At 41.0% G+C, this 15332-nt stretch overlaps 1 protein-coding gene across 2 annotated transcripts in view; it reads left to right on the top strand.

The window, feature by feature from the left end:
- Window positions 1-14784, top strand: part of camsap2a (calmodulin regulated spectrin-associated protein family, member 2a) — a 233623-nt gene extending 218839 nt beyond the window's left edge. Inside the window, exons 13-18 of one of the 2 annotated variants that reach the window (XM_038794806.1) lie at window positions 2006-2139; window positions 3506-3717; window positions 4122-4194; window positions 8494-8609; window positions 11875-11993; window positions 12956-14784. In XM_038794806.1, coding sequence (XP_038650734.1) covers window positions 2006-2139; window positions 3506-3717; window positions 4122-4194; window positions 8494-8609; window positions 11875-11993; window positions 12956-13261 — 960 coding nt within the window. In that variant the 3' untranslated portion in view covers window positions 13262-14784. The remainder of the gene's footprint in view (window positions 1-2005; window positions 2140-3505; window positions 3718-4121; window positions 4195-8493; window positions 8610-11874; window positions 11994-12955) is intronic. The other variant, XM_038794807.1, reaches the window with a different exon arrangement.
- The last annotated feature ends 548 nt before the right edge of the window (window positions 14785-15332 follow it).

The raw sequence follows: 15332 nt of genomic DNA, 5'->3' as shown, positions 1-15332 counted from the left end.
GGCCGTTGAACAGATTGACCAAGTAGCCGCAGGTTCCATACTGCCGATTGGTGGCAGGGGACAAGCCATGCAGCGCATAAAGGAGTAGCAATAGAGCGGAGCTCCAAGTTACGGCCACCACTGTTAACATTGCGTCCACATGGACAACAGTCAGCCCATTCCCCCACCACCCCACCGCTCTGCGCCTGGTGACCACCACACAGCCCAGCCTCGAGACGCCCGCCCCCTCAAACACCGCAACCAACTGGGGACTGCCCACGGCTGGCATTCTTAAAAGCTGGTCACGGCAGTTGGGAACTTCTTCCCGCGATCGGGAACGCTACAACCTATCGCTCCACGTCCCTCCCGACGCACAGCCGTGACCCACCTGCAGGTCGCGACCCTGAGTTTGAAAAACCCTGACTTACTCTATATTGCCTATATCCAGACTGCCTTTAACAGTAAAACCTACATTCAGTGTCTTACTACTTCATACTTCATTATCTTCCACTCAACATAAATTGAGCAACACTGCTAGGAATATCCTTAACAATTTTCAGGTGTTGCATTTTCCAGTCCATGTGCATCTACTTTTCAACAGTTCCCTTAATATGTTCCACATTCAATTTGATTTTTCTTCTTTTATTATTAATGGTATTTGGACTAATCCCACAAATGAGGAAATTCTATATATGTACAGCTTTGGGCTTCATTCTAACCCTTGCATCGAGCAGATTGGGCATATAGAATAGGGAATCCCAGGCAAAAATCACCTGCTCTCCATGCAACCAAACTGGTTTAGAATTTTAAACAACTGGAAGAAGGCTTTTCCGCAGTTGCTGAAACCTACTCCAGTGCCTGTTTTGATTCTGTCTTTATTTTCATGGAAATTTATTTTATACTGGCTCCTCAAGGCTCAAAGAAATTATGAAGTTCAGCAAATATTGGTGTAATTGCATTTAAGCAGAAAAGTACATTTTGCTGTATATTTCCCCTAACTGTGCCTATTAAAATTGCACAGGATTTCTTGAATTAATTAGGTCATAATTTTTTTAAATTAGGCAGCAAACTCTTTACCTTGCATGTTCCTTATTTCAGAGGGGTAACTGGTTTTCTAATAGTGCAGCCCAACTTACTGAATCCATACAGAGAAGCCTTTTGGTCAAAATCTAGGCAAGCCACATAATTTGGCGTGTGCGGTAATTACAAATTAAGTAGTAATATTCTCATACCTTCCCTTCCCTTACTAGAAGGGAGCAATTTAGTGTATTCTGAGGTATGAGGGAAAGAAGTAAGAAGTAAATGAATAGGGATATACATTTTATCTAAAAATGTCCTCCGGAATGTTTCTCCTTAAAGGAGAGGAATTGTGAATAACAAAACATATACTGTCTCCAACAAGTTGTAGTTCCAGCGTTCAAGCGATGTGTTTCTATTGTATCTCTTTTGTGACTTCAGTTCCGGTGTATGGTAATCACCGAGGCTATTTGAGCCTCTAAAGATGTTTGTACCTTCTTTACTTCTTTCGGATGGCTTGATCCTATGTGTCTTTTCAAATGAGATTACAAAATTATCCACTACTCTTTCTGATTGGAAAGGTCATCATTGAAAATTAGAATAAATTAAATATTTGAAATGCCCTCTAAAGTTTAAATATGTGAGACTACAATATTCCAGGAATGTTAGCAATTCCTTGACTACTTGAGGTCCTTTGTAGAGTGGATGTGGGTCTTTGTCTGATTTTCCCTGTTCAGTTGACCAGGTTTATCACTAAATCATGCAGATGGGGACAGTGAGCAGTGAGTGGTTAATCTCCATACTCAATTACCATCCAGTTTTTTAGACTTAACTGTGTGGAAGTTGAAGTTAATGTTAAGGATTGAGATATCTGATCTGCTCTACTTTTTAATAAATGACAACGCAGTGTTCTTTTAAAGCAATTCTTTGCAGTTTAAAATTATATCTGAACTGTTTCCGGTTTACATTTTATTAATAAGCAATTCCTAATTTATCTTTGTTTTTAAAGGATGATGAGAAAGCTGAAGAAATTGCTGTGAAACGAGCAGCCCTCTTGGAGAAACGTGTGAGGAGGGAGAAGGAAAAACAGATTAGACGACAGCAACTGGAAGCAGAGTTAGAGGAGCGGAAGGAAGAAGCCAGGTATTTCACGGTCAAAAATATTAACTGTCTTTTTTTTAAACAAGTCAGGTTTTTTTTTTAATTTTCCTGCTTCACATGGAGATATGTGGCTACCAAAATCTAGCTTGAAACTCCATGTAGACTTCAGTCTTACCATGTGAATCTGCCAATGTTGTCATGTACTTATTTACGTAACAACCCAGTACAGGAAAGCATCATTATTCACAATAATGTTTGACTTCAACTTGAGTCTTGTTAGTTAGATGTGTATTTTTTCAAAACTGCAGATAAACACAATCATTCTTTCATGAAACTTTGAAACTATTCTGTGATCCATGGAAATCCAAAATTTATTTTATGTTCATTTTTAAAAATATAAATCGGGTCCAATGTTTGTTTTTGCTTTTAGAATAAATTCAGAACTGATAACTTGTGATACTTGTTTCCAGTTAAGAAATTACTCAACAGTTGCTGTCTTGTATTGTATTGTGTTTCAGCGTGATTGCAATCCACTTTGGGGGGGGGGGGGGGGGGGGGGGGGGGGCAGGAACCTTTATTAGATGCAGTCCTTGTCGCTGTTAAATGATCTAATAGCAGAAAAGTCCAGAATGTGCTGGCAACATGGGACTCAAATATTGAGTCCACTGCAGCCGTGACTATATTTTACTTTTATGATGCAACAGTGGAGCACTCTAGTCATGCACCTTGACTGGTATTGTTTCAAAAAGGCTCATCCAAAATATTTCTGAGAGGATGCATCCAGCCCATCTCTCACGTCAACAGTAAATAATTATTAACTATGTTACAAATATGACTACATTTCAAAAGAATACCCAATGTTCGTGAAGTACAATACACCATTTACTATAAACACTATGTAAATGCAAGTCTTTCATTCTTTCAATATATTGAGCTCCATTCAAATAACGTACAGCAAAATGGACCATTGCAGGAAATTTTGAATTGTCATTAAGCTTCCATGATTCTGCCTTGGCTCAGTGGTAAACTTATACTTAAGTTTAGTTGTCAGCGATTGCTGCATTATTGAAAGTGGCATCTTTTGGATGAGACACAAAACTGAAGTCCTGTTGGGTTGTTTTAAAAGATCCCATGGCACTATGCCAACAAGAGTGATGGAGTTTCCTGGTGCACCGACCTATATTTATCTCTCCAACCAACATCAGTAAAAAAAAACTGATTATCGTGTCCATGATCTCGCTGCTATTTTGCAGCACCTTGCATTGCACAAATTGGCACTGCATTTCCCTTCATTACAAGAGTGACCAAACTTCAAAGGTACTTAGTTGACTATGAGACACTTTATGATGTCCCACAGTTGTCGAAGGCACGATATAAATGCAGTTTTCTTCCCCTTAATTTCCCACAGGCTCAAAGCTGAAGAAGAACGACAAAAGAAGGAAGATGAAAGATTGCGCAGGGAATTCATTAAACAGGAGTATCTAAGAAAAAAACAGCTGAAACTAATGAAAGACATGGATAGTGTGATAAAGCCTCGTCCCACCAGTCTGAAACTCAAAAAGGCTCGTCCAAAATCTTTCCGAGAAGATAGATCAAACCCACCTGTCAGGTCATCACCAGGTAATCAAACCTTTTTTTTTGATGACGCTGTTTATTTGGAGAGACAATGCTGATCTTTTTGTAAATGATTTTCAGAATGTCTTGCTGACATCAAATATACTTTATGGTTACTAAACATTCTATTACTGCTTGTAACCTACCAATTTGGGAAAATATTAGAGATGGAAACAGAAAACTGCAAATGCTGGAGATTTTTGAGTCTGTCAGAAACTCACAGACTGCCAATCAGTATCTGAAAGAGCGAAGACAGCTCTGGCTAAGGATTCCTTGCCCAAAATGTTGACCTATATCTCTCTTATCAGATGCTGACTGATCTGGTACAAAAATAACAAACAATGTTTTCAAGAAGTAAACCGTTAGATTTAACTGCTCTGAATAACAGTTTTATTTTTGCTACTTTCCAGCTTCCTGTCTATCTTTGGCATCGCTGAACGCAGCAGATGCTGACAGTGTACATTCAGGAAGAAAAACTCCCAGGTAATAATAATAACACCTCAAATTTAAATATTTTGCTGTTGTTCATTGCTATTCCATGTCGTATACAGGGAACAGCTTTGAATAATACTCTGAAATTTAGATTACTATCTAAATACAGGATCCCGTACCAGCCTCCCCGGACAGGCGCTTTTCACAGTAACCTCATTGAAGCCGACTCGTGACAATAAGCGATTTTCATTTTCATTTTTCATTACCAAGTTTTCGGTTACTTGAATATCCCCTTATGTGCTTTAGTATCAACTTTTTTTTGGTGACCCTTCTGTAAAGCGCCTTGTGATATTTAACCATGTTAACAGAGCTATTCTTTTTAGATTTTGTATTAGGTTTTAATGGCATCAAAGGGTATGGGAAGATAGTGGGAATTATGGCATTGAGATTGAGGATTATACTGAAAGGCGGAGCGGACTCAAAGGGTTGAATGGCCTAATCCTGCTCCTAGTTTCTATATTTCTATATAGAACAGTACAGCACAGAACAGGCCCTTCGGCCCTCGATGTTGTGCCGAGCAATGATCACCCTACTTAAACCCACGTAACCCGTATCCCAACAATCCCCCCATTAACCTTACACTACGGGCAATTTAGCATGGCCAATCCACCTAACCCGCACATCTTTGGACTGTGGGAGGAAACCGGAGCACCCGGAGGAAACCCACGCACACACAGGGAGGATGTGCAGACTCCACACAGACAGTGACCCAGCCGGGAATCGAACCTGGGACCCTGGAGCTGTGAAGCATATAAGAGACGGTTATTTGTGAAGATTTCTTTTCAGTTAAAATATTGATTAAACTGTTGATTTAATCCCTGAGGAGAAGACATTCAACAGTATATTTAAAATGCAGATGATGTATATGATCTCACACTTTCAAATCTTTTCTTACAAATGTTGTCTTGGACTTATCACCACCTAGAGTGCACTCCGATCATCAAACTTTGAAATGTAATCTGAAATCAGTCCAGATAGGTGGTCTTGATTTGCGACAGGTTATTATCAGGTATCTTAATATAAAACATAGAACAGTACAGCACAGAACAGGCCCTTCGGCCCTCAATGTTGTGCCGAGCCATGATCACCCTACTCAAACCCACGTATCCACCCTATACCCGTAACCCAACAACCCCCCCCTTAACCTTACTTTTATTAGGACACTACGGGCAATTTAGCATGGCCAATCCACCTAACCCGTACATCTTTGGACTGTGGGAGGAAACCGGAGCACCCGGAGGAAACCCACGCACACAGGGGGAGGACGTGCAGACTCCACACAGACAGTGACACACACAGATAATACTTGAAGATGGATTGAGGCTGAATAAAAGAGTTAAATACCTCTCTCATCATAATTTGTTTTGTAAGTAAGTTGCTTCACCCATATATTTGATAAGGGTTTCCCAAACATTCCCAAACGAGCCTCGGAACCCTTAGTGACCTCCCAAGAGCATCAGGGAACCCCAAGCAATGTTATGATGGCGATGCCCTTTTTGCCATGCAATAGGTGCGAACACAGAAATAAAATGTAACTAAGTCTTTTTTAGCTATTTCTACATATGTATTAATCTGGCAATAACTAAAAAGTTAGTGAATTAAAAATATATTTGTCTTAACCTTTGTAATTTTTAATGGGAGTAATGATGCTGGAAAGCTGATTGTAATATCAGACACAGCCATCTCTCTTTCACTCACACACAGATACAGAAACATACAGATACACGCACACACAGATACACACACAGACTGAGATACTGTATACACACACACACACAGATACACACACACAGATACACACACACGCGCACGCACGCATCTCTCACATTCAAATGCACTCATGTCACTCTCACATTCACACACACACTCACATGTCTCTCACGTTCACATCCTCACACATAAATACACACTCATCCTCACACACAAACATACATCCACATACACACTCGCCTCTCCCTGAGGGCCAAGCCCCCCCCCCCCCCCCCACACCATTACATTCCCAAGGCCCAGAACCCTCTCACTGCTTTTCCAAGGCCCTAACCCCTTGGGGTTGACGCCTTTCCCAAGGCGTCACTGCCTGTAGGCCACATGCAGCCTCTCCTCACCACCACCGCACAGCTTCTGGCCGATTCGTCTCCTGATGGCTCTTGCCTCATCTTGGCCTTAATGTTGGTCGCAGCCCATCAGCTTTGAGAGGTCTTGCTCCGATTGGCCCATTTGATTTCTCCAATTCTTTTTGCAGTTTGCACGTTAGAACCGGCTTTTAATAATCACGTGGTGGCCACCAGCTTCGAGGACCTCCTAGAGACTCTTCACGTTTGGGAACCCCTGTGTTAGATATAGAAAACCAGACAGTGATCTGATTCAAATATTCCACTAATACAATCTATTGGTCACACACACACATGTGATGCCATTATGTTACTATCCTTGAGTAGGAAAAATAAGTAGTATTGCATATATTTTGGATTAGATTCCTGAATCCTGTATTATTTTAGAAACTGAAAGATAGATTTATAATTCTTAAGGCACAGCATTGGAAGTTAATAAACATAAGTCATTGTTGTTCAATTTATTGAACATAGTCCAAAAAATAATAATTATTATTTTTATAATCTTTATTGTCACAAGTCGGCTTACATTAATACTGCAATGAAGTTACTGTGAAAAATCCCTAGTCACCATATTAACATTAGCATCTCGCGCCAAAGGAAATTGCATAGAAATAATTACATCCTAGCTGCAAAATAGCTTCAAAGTCATTTTGCAGAATTTTATGTTCCTTGCAGGTGGGTTTTCTGATGGTTTGCGGGGGGGTGTAAAATCTCATGGGCACCTTTCCCGGTGCCTACCTGCCTGACCCGTCTCCATCTTTGAAGCAGTGGGGAGGCTTCTCGTCCTTGTGCCAGTTGAGACTCTTAAGTGGGTAACCCAATAGCCACTCAAGGGCCACTTCCCACGTTCACGACTGTTTCACAGGTGATGGGCAGAGGGCAAAGATAGGTTGTAAACCTGGTGACAATTGGCAGGGGTAGGGGGTACCTTCTTTTGGGGATCCCTGATTTGATTGGAGGCCCTTCCACCCACACCCCAAGCTCCAGACACTCCCACATTTCCCATTCCTCCTGCCCTGTCCACACCAGCCCCCAAGACTCCTTGCCCCCTTGACAGGGCCTGTCAGTCTGGACTTGGTGACACCCCTCACTTAACTTACATCCAGTTCCAGCAATGAATGTACTGGGGGCTGGCTGGGTTCCCAGCAGTCGTCACTGCTTCTGGTGGTGTTGCTGGGATGAGAGAGCTGCCAGCCATCTGATTGTCCAGCAGCTCTTGGAGGCAGGATTTCCTTCCCAGATGGACGTGGAAGACACATCCAGGTAATGGCTGCCAGGCCACGGGACTGGGCAGGTGTGGAAGATATGGCCACTTCTGGTCCTGCCCACCTGCTCACTAGACTAAAATCAAGCCGATTGTTTTATAAGATTCAAAAGAAACCGTGTCAGCGGTGGCTTAGTAGCACAATTTTTACTGGGTTACATAGTTGTGGGTTCAGGTTTGACTCCAGAGACTCGAGCACCAAAATTTATGTTGTCACTCCAGTGCGGTGCAGATGGAGTGCTTCACTGTTTGCGATGTTGTACTTCAAATGGGACATTAAACTGAATCGGCGTTGACACTTTCATGTGGACATAATTCCATGGCATTATTTCGAAGAGAGGAAAAGGAGCTAACCCAGGTGTCTGGACCAATATGAACATCAGTAAAACCAGTATCTGGTCATTCACATTACTGTTTCTAGGCGCTTGTTGTGTGCAAACTAGCTGACATGTTTCCCACATCATTACAACAGTGACTTCTTCAAAAGTACTTCACTGGCTGCAAATCAATTTTGAACATCCTGAGGTTGTGAAAGGCACTGTGTGAATGCAGATCTTTGTTATAGATGGAATTCTCCGTGCCCACGCCGGGTCGGAGAATCGCGGGAAATTCCCGCCACGCCACTCTGACGCCGGGATGCGATTCTCCGGCGACCGTGCTGGCCCCTGAGGACTGCTGAATTGCTGGGCCAGGAGGCCCGTTGACGCCGGCATACACCACTCTGGTGTTTATGCCGGTGCCAACACTTGGCCGGGGTTTCGGAGAATCCCGCCCAACATGTTCAGAACAGAGGAATTCTTCCTGCGATACTTCGCTATTTAAAAACTAGAATTGGCATACTTATTCATTATATAACATTTCTGAATTAATCAATGATTTTTCATTTCACATTTTTAACTATTGAATGTACAGGACGGAATCAGTTGATGGGTTCATGTCACCGAGTTGTTCTGTTAATCGCAATGGTGAAAAAGACTGGGAGAATGACTCAACAACTTCCTCAGTGGCTTCTGCAACAGAGTACACAGGTAATATTCTCTAATATTCTTAAATATTACTTTAAAATTGGTGCCTTTCTGTTCTCATTCTTTCCCTCAGTGAGCCAACATAAAGAGATTGCCAGAATGAATCTTTCTCCGGCTTCATATATAGCACAGAAACAGGCCTTTCAACTCAACTGTGCTCTTGTTCACTCCACACGAATCTTCTCTCATTCCATTTACCTGTTTCTAACCTTTCTGTCATGTTTTGTAGACTGGCTGAAATAAATGATAAACTACAGAACGTCAAATTTAAATAATTTATTATTCAACAACTATGTGATTAAGATAACTGAGACAAATAAAATAATGAACTACCAACACTAATTAACTATTGAAGAGCTACTGCAAAATACATCTGTCTCCTAGCATGATCTACTCCTAACTCCCAGACCAGAGTCACGTGATGAATTAACACTGCCAACTGGTCAGAGGTTGTACATTACATTATGTACATAACGGCAGTATGCATATCATCACATCCCCTTTCCTTCAGAGAATGAAATTATTTACATACATTGGGGTGTTCTTTACATTATATCATGATATGCATAACCATTTACATGGTTAAGATTCTTTTTACAGTCTGTCATAAGTTCAGTCTTTCTGGCTTACGCCTAATTCTTGCAGACCTTCTCAGAGTCTGCTGAACTTGCAACTGTTCTTAATTTTCTGTATTGGTTGTAGGTTGAGTTTGATGTTCCTCGTGTATTGAAGTGTCATCCTGTTTTTGCGTTTGTTCCGTGTGTTCTTCAGATGTTTTAGGGCTGTTGCATGTTTCCTCTGATGGCTGCATCACAAATGGCTGCCATACTTTGAGAAAAATTCGTCCATCCCTTCTCAATATAACATCTTATGCAGTAGGAACAATATACAAGTTAGGACCTGCTTGATGCAGCACTTTTGCCTGTTGAGACCACCCATATCCTTTAGAATCTTCTACTCTCACCGTATCCTCTGGCTGTAGAGGTTGCAGTCTTTTGGCAGACCCATCACAGACTCCCTTCTGCCTCCTTTTCTGAGAGGTCACTTGTCTAGCCAACGAGTGGTCCACGTGCTGATGATGAAAGCGAGGTAGAGTGGTTCACATTTGCTTTTTCATTAGCATTGGAGCAGGCGAGAGGCCTTTGACCAGTGGTGTTAAACGATGGCTGAGGGGGGCAAGATAGGTTTCATCGCGACTATCCAGAGCTTTCTTTAGAATGTTTGACAATGTGCACTCCCTTTTCAGCCTTACCATTTGACTGGGGGTAATGCGGATTGGAGGTAATATGTTGAAAGTCATATTGCCGGGAAAACTCGGCCCACTCATAGCAGTCAAAACACAGACCATTATCGCTCATGATGACATTCCAAATGCCGTGTTGGGCAACAATTTATTTCTTAATAACACTTCTTGCTGTTGAATTCGACAATTGCGCTATCTCCGGGTAGTTAGAGAAATAGTCTATGACCAGAAGGTATTCCTTTCCATGTAAATGGAAAAGATCCATACCGACCTTCTGTCAGGAAATTGTGACTGTGTCACCCATCTGCATGGGTTCCTTGGTCTGTCTGCGCTGAAATGTTTCACAATTCTCCACCATTAACTCAATATCACGATTGATGCCAGGCCAATAGACTGCTCCCTCACTCTCCGCTTGCCCTTTTCCATCCCAGGTGCCCTTCATGCAACTTGACAAGGATCATTGACCATAGTGCCTGTAGAATCACGATTCGCTGATTTCACAACAGAAACTCATTAACATCACTTAATTCTGCTGGAATATTGTAGAAGCTTAAGCAGGACCCTTTGGGCCATCCAACCTGGATATACTTTCTGACCTGCAGGATAGTGTGCTTGGCAGTTTCCTCTTTAATCGTTTTAGACTTATTGGCAGAGACTTTGCCACCATGTCAGCCAGCATGAGTGGTTCCTCAATGCCGGTAGCTCTGGAAAGCATGCCAGCCACAATAAGGTGCTTACCTGGCGTAAACACCAAATCAAAGTCGTAACGCTGCAACTTCGTAATCATTCTTTGGATTCGTGGTGGTATCACGCTAAGATTATTTTTGCTGATGGTGACCAGCTGATTTTTGCTGATGGTCTCCACAATGAAAGTTGAAAGACCATACAGGTAATCATGAAACCTCGTTAGCCCATTAATGAGCCCTAGGCATTCTTTTTCGATTTATGTGTATCTTCTCTTGGTGTTAGACATTGTCCTGGACGCATACACCACTGGCAGCCAATCCTCTTCCAGATCTTGCTGGAGTAGGACCGTCCCCAAACCATCTTGTGATGCATCAGTTGATATTTTTGTGTTTTTTTGCTGGGTCAAAAAACATAAGAACTGCAGCAACCCACCAAGATTATTTGACAGCTCCTTCCAAACCCATGACATCTATCATCCAGAAGGACATGGGCAGTTGCATGGGAACACCACCAACTAAGTTCCCATTCTAACCACACACCATCCTGACTTGGAACTATATCACCATCCCTTCATTGTCTCTGGGTCAAGATCTTCAAACTCCATTCCATAGAATCCCGACAGTGCAGGAGGGGGCCATTTGGCCATAGAGTCTGCACTGACCCTCTGAAAGAGCACCCTATGTAGGCCCACTCCCCCGCCCTATCCCCGTAACCTCATGTCCCCACCCAACCTGCACACCTTTAAACACAAATGGGCAATTTTGCATGGCCAATCTACCTACCGTGCGCATCTTTAGACTGTGGGAGGAAACCGGAGCTCTCGGAGGAAACCCACACAGACACTGGGAGAATATGCAAACTCCACACAGTCACCTAAGGGCAGAATTGAACCTGGGTCCCTGGCATTGTGAGGTAGCAGTGCCACCCATTCCTAATAGAATTGCATGTACCTACATCAAATGGACTGTTACAGTTCAAGAAGCCACTCAATGTTTTCTGAAGTTCATTTAGGGATGGGTAATAAATGTTGGCCAAGCCCTCATCACGTGAACGAATCTTTAAAAATGGATTGGGACCAGATTAGACCAAGGTCCTGACCCCCCCTGCCCCATTTACACCAGACCTTTGAATTCCTTTGAATGTTATAATTTTGAATGTTATAATTTTGTATATGCAATACATGGATAATTAAAGCAAGGAGCTAAATGTAGCTTGGGCAGAAGTAATATTTTGTATTAACCTTGTACCATAAAACATTCATCAATTGATACAAAAAGATAACATGATATTTGTGGTTCTTTTGAAGTATGGATTTATAATTAATTCATATGTTTGCAGGGCCAAAGTTATATAAGGAACCCAGTGCCAAATCAAACAAGCATATAATTCAGAATGCAATAGCTCATTGCTGTTTGGCTGGAAAAGTCAATGAGAATCAGAAGAATAAAATACTTGCGGTAAGATTTGGATTCCTTATATCATCTGTAGTGTTGCCAATACCAATCTTTGTTTTAAAATCAAAAATACTGTAGCTATTTAGTGCCATATAATTCAATGCAGCAAAGTCTAAAACTGAGCTTACCAATCATGAGAAATTTCTAATTTAATTTAAAGCCTTCATTTTTATCATGGTTGCTCAAGGATTAAGTATACAATGACACATTATATGCTCATCATTGCCCCAAAACTTTTTTTGTGGAGTGCACAGGCAATTTCTTTGAGTGCACAGTTCCTTTCAAATTTTGTTGCATACACAGTAAATTAAAGGGATCAACTTGTCAGTGGCCGGCACAGGGATGATCTGGTTACTGGACAGATTCACAGCTTACAGGAAACATTATGCATTGGTTGAAATTTTTTATGGCAAAGGCAAACTTTTTTTAAAATCAGATCTTTTTACATGCAGTCTCATAATTAAAACTACTAAATTATTAGAATTAAAATGATAGAAAAGGCACCTTCCCATGCCTTTTTTGAGTTATTATGTGTTTTTTATATTGTGGATGGTTTTGTTTTGGTTAAGAGAAAACGACTTTGAATGAACAAGTATAGACTGTATTCACTCATTTTAATATTGTTTAGTACAGTTGTCTACATTTTTGCACAGTGCATTAAATATTAAGTCATTGCAGGCACCTGGTGTGACCAAATACCTGAATTAAAAGTTCATTCTTCATGAGTGAGTCTGGATGGTATTGATGGGTTATATCGACATGAGACATCACATTGAGTCCAATTGTAGCACTGTTGTTACCACACTGGCTGAGTTTAACCAGCTCATCCTAGTACAAGACCCGTACCATCTTTGTGGATTTTTATCTTTCTGTGACTGTTAGGTTCGTCAAATGTTTCTATAGTATATGCTTTCATTGGGTTAAAGATGACCAAACTATCACAGCTTTGTTTTGTGTACTTTTAGGAAATGGAGAACTCGGAAGCCAATAACTTTTTGATCCTTTTCCGGGATGCTGGTTGCCAATTCCGTTCACTCTATACCTACAGCCCAGAAACCGAAGAAATTATTAAGTTGGCAGGAATAGGGCCTAAAAACATTGGAAAGAAAATGATTGAGGGACTCTACAAGTACAACTCTGACCACAAGCAGTTTAGTCGCATTCCTGCCAAATCATTGTCTGCCTGTGTGGACGCAGTTATCATCCATGGCTACTTGTGGCAGTATAAAAGACCCAACACACCCAAAAAGCTCACCCCAACAAGGTCGTAGTAAGGAGAGCCATTGTGAAAACATTTAATGGCATTAAACAATTGCACTTCATCGTAACTTCTATGAGGAAGAAGGGGTTTTCTAGTTGCCAAGAGCAACTGGTATGTTTGTAGATTTGATAATATATCTTGTATGGACAATAATTGAAAACTGGACACCAAACTCTGCTTTCATTATGCACAACTGGAATATATATGTTACGAGGCATTGAAGGACATCATTATTTCAATTAGAGGTAAAATGTTTAATTGTGAAGTGATTTTACCTTGATTCATGCTTGCAGTTTTCTATTTGCTAATTAATGTGACATCAATACCATAACTCATTGTTTGGAACACTGGAGGACCTGAATGCTACATATTTAAACAAGCAAGTAATATTTTTGCCTTAGTCACATGTTACATGTTTTGACAACTGCCATAAGATTCTGTTTATGCTATATTTTAAAGGGTAGGATTTTATATGCATTCAGCATTCGACAGTATTAGCCATATCTTCATAAAGGGGCTAATGGTGGCTGATTAATTCGAAGGGTGCTATGTTTTGGTGATTTACTCTAATTCAAGGCGACTGTACTGGTACATTATTTTCCAGAATATCTACTGGAAGCAGGTTTTGTACCAGTATTTGCAATTAACGCCAAAAAGTTGAGTTGTTCAGTGTTCACAACACAGCATCATTGGCGTGGTTAAAATGTTTTTAAGCCATCATGGTAAGAAACCCGTAATCTATGCTGGCAATCCTAGTATTACTGTGGACTACACTACTGATGCGTGCAACCTAAGCCTCATGGCGTTGACTGTGATTTCTGCTGTTTTACTTGATGCCCTCTTAATAGGTACAGTGTACCTTGAACAGCAAGAAAGGATAGTGATAGTAATAGTGTTGTGAGTGATGAGTGGATGTAGAGGCCAAATTATGACACCAAGTCAGGAGTACTAAAGTTAGACGATGAGGCAAAGGACGTTGACTGAAGAAAATTATGGCAAATGCAAAGGAACAAGATTTTTAAACTATTTTAGTTCTATGGTTAGTCTAGTGATCCATGTGTGTCTGTTTTAAACAGCATGAAATTCACATTCCATCGTTTTGCAGAGTCATTCCATTGATGAGTAAAGTGCAAGTTTATCTTTGTTAAGATGCAATAAGCGCCTGCTTATTTAAATGTGTTGGAAAAATAAAACTATTCAGACAACTTTAAGTAATACCTTTGCTGTTCCAACTGAATTAGAGGCCACAAATTTTGATAACTGGGTGTACAGAATTCTGAATTGTTATCTCACATTGCAGATTGGTTTTTACTTACAAAAACTGTTCAAGAATATCTCAGCATTATTTGAATAATTAGCATTGGGGTGCTTCTTCCTTGTATTTTCACTACACAATATACTTGCCCATCATGGGCGGCATGGTGGTGCACTGGTTAGCACTGCTGCCTCTCTGCGCTGAGGACCCGGGTTCGATCCCGGTCCCGGGTCACTGTCCATGTGGAGTTTGCACTTTCTCCCCATGTCTGTGTGGGTCTCGCCCCCAGAACTCAAAATTGTGTGCAGGGTTGGTGAATTGGCCACGCTAAATTGCCCCTGAATTGGAAAAAATAAGAATTGGATACTCTAAATTTATTTTTAAAAATACTTGCCCGTCATTCCTGAAAATTGGAAAGCTATTTGATTTGACCAAACAGCGCACAAGTTTTCATTCCCTCCCATTCTATACTCAAACAGCAGAGAAAATTCACACATTGCATTTGTGTTGCAACTGTTCTACCAAATGATTTTTCATTTATCATTCACAATCTTTGCTCACGGAATATGAGAATCTTTGTTTAGTGTGACCATCAATCTCGTTAATGGAATTGCCTTTTAAGCAGGCTGTCCAGATGTTTCTAAAATTTAACGCGTTATAAACTCTGCTTTTTAATTTTTTTCCCCATGTTTTTACTTCAGGATGTGGCACAATGTTATTAAGGTTTTTGAGAGTTTAAATTTATTTTGTTGTAAGGGCGGCACGGTGGGGTAGTGGTTAGCACTGCTGCCTCATGGTGCCGAGGACCCGGGTTTGATCCCGGCCC

The sequence above is a fragment of the Scyliorhinus canicula genome, chromosome 4, assembly GCF_902713615.1.
Source record: "Scyliorhinus canicula chromosome 4, sScyCan1.1, whole genome shotgun sequence".
Taxonomy (NCBI): Eukaryota; Metazoa; Chordata; class Chondrichthyes; order Carcharhiniformes; family Scyliorhinidae; genus Scyliorhinus; species Scyliorhinus canicula.
Note: the sequence above shows the minus strand (reverse complement) of the source record. Positions and strands in the feature narration are given on the sequence as shown.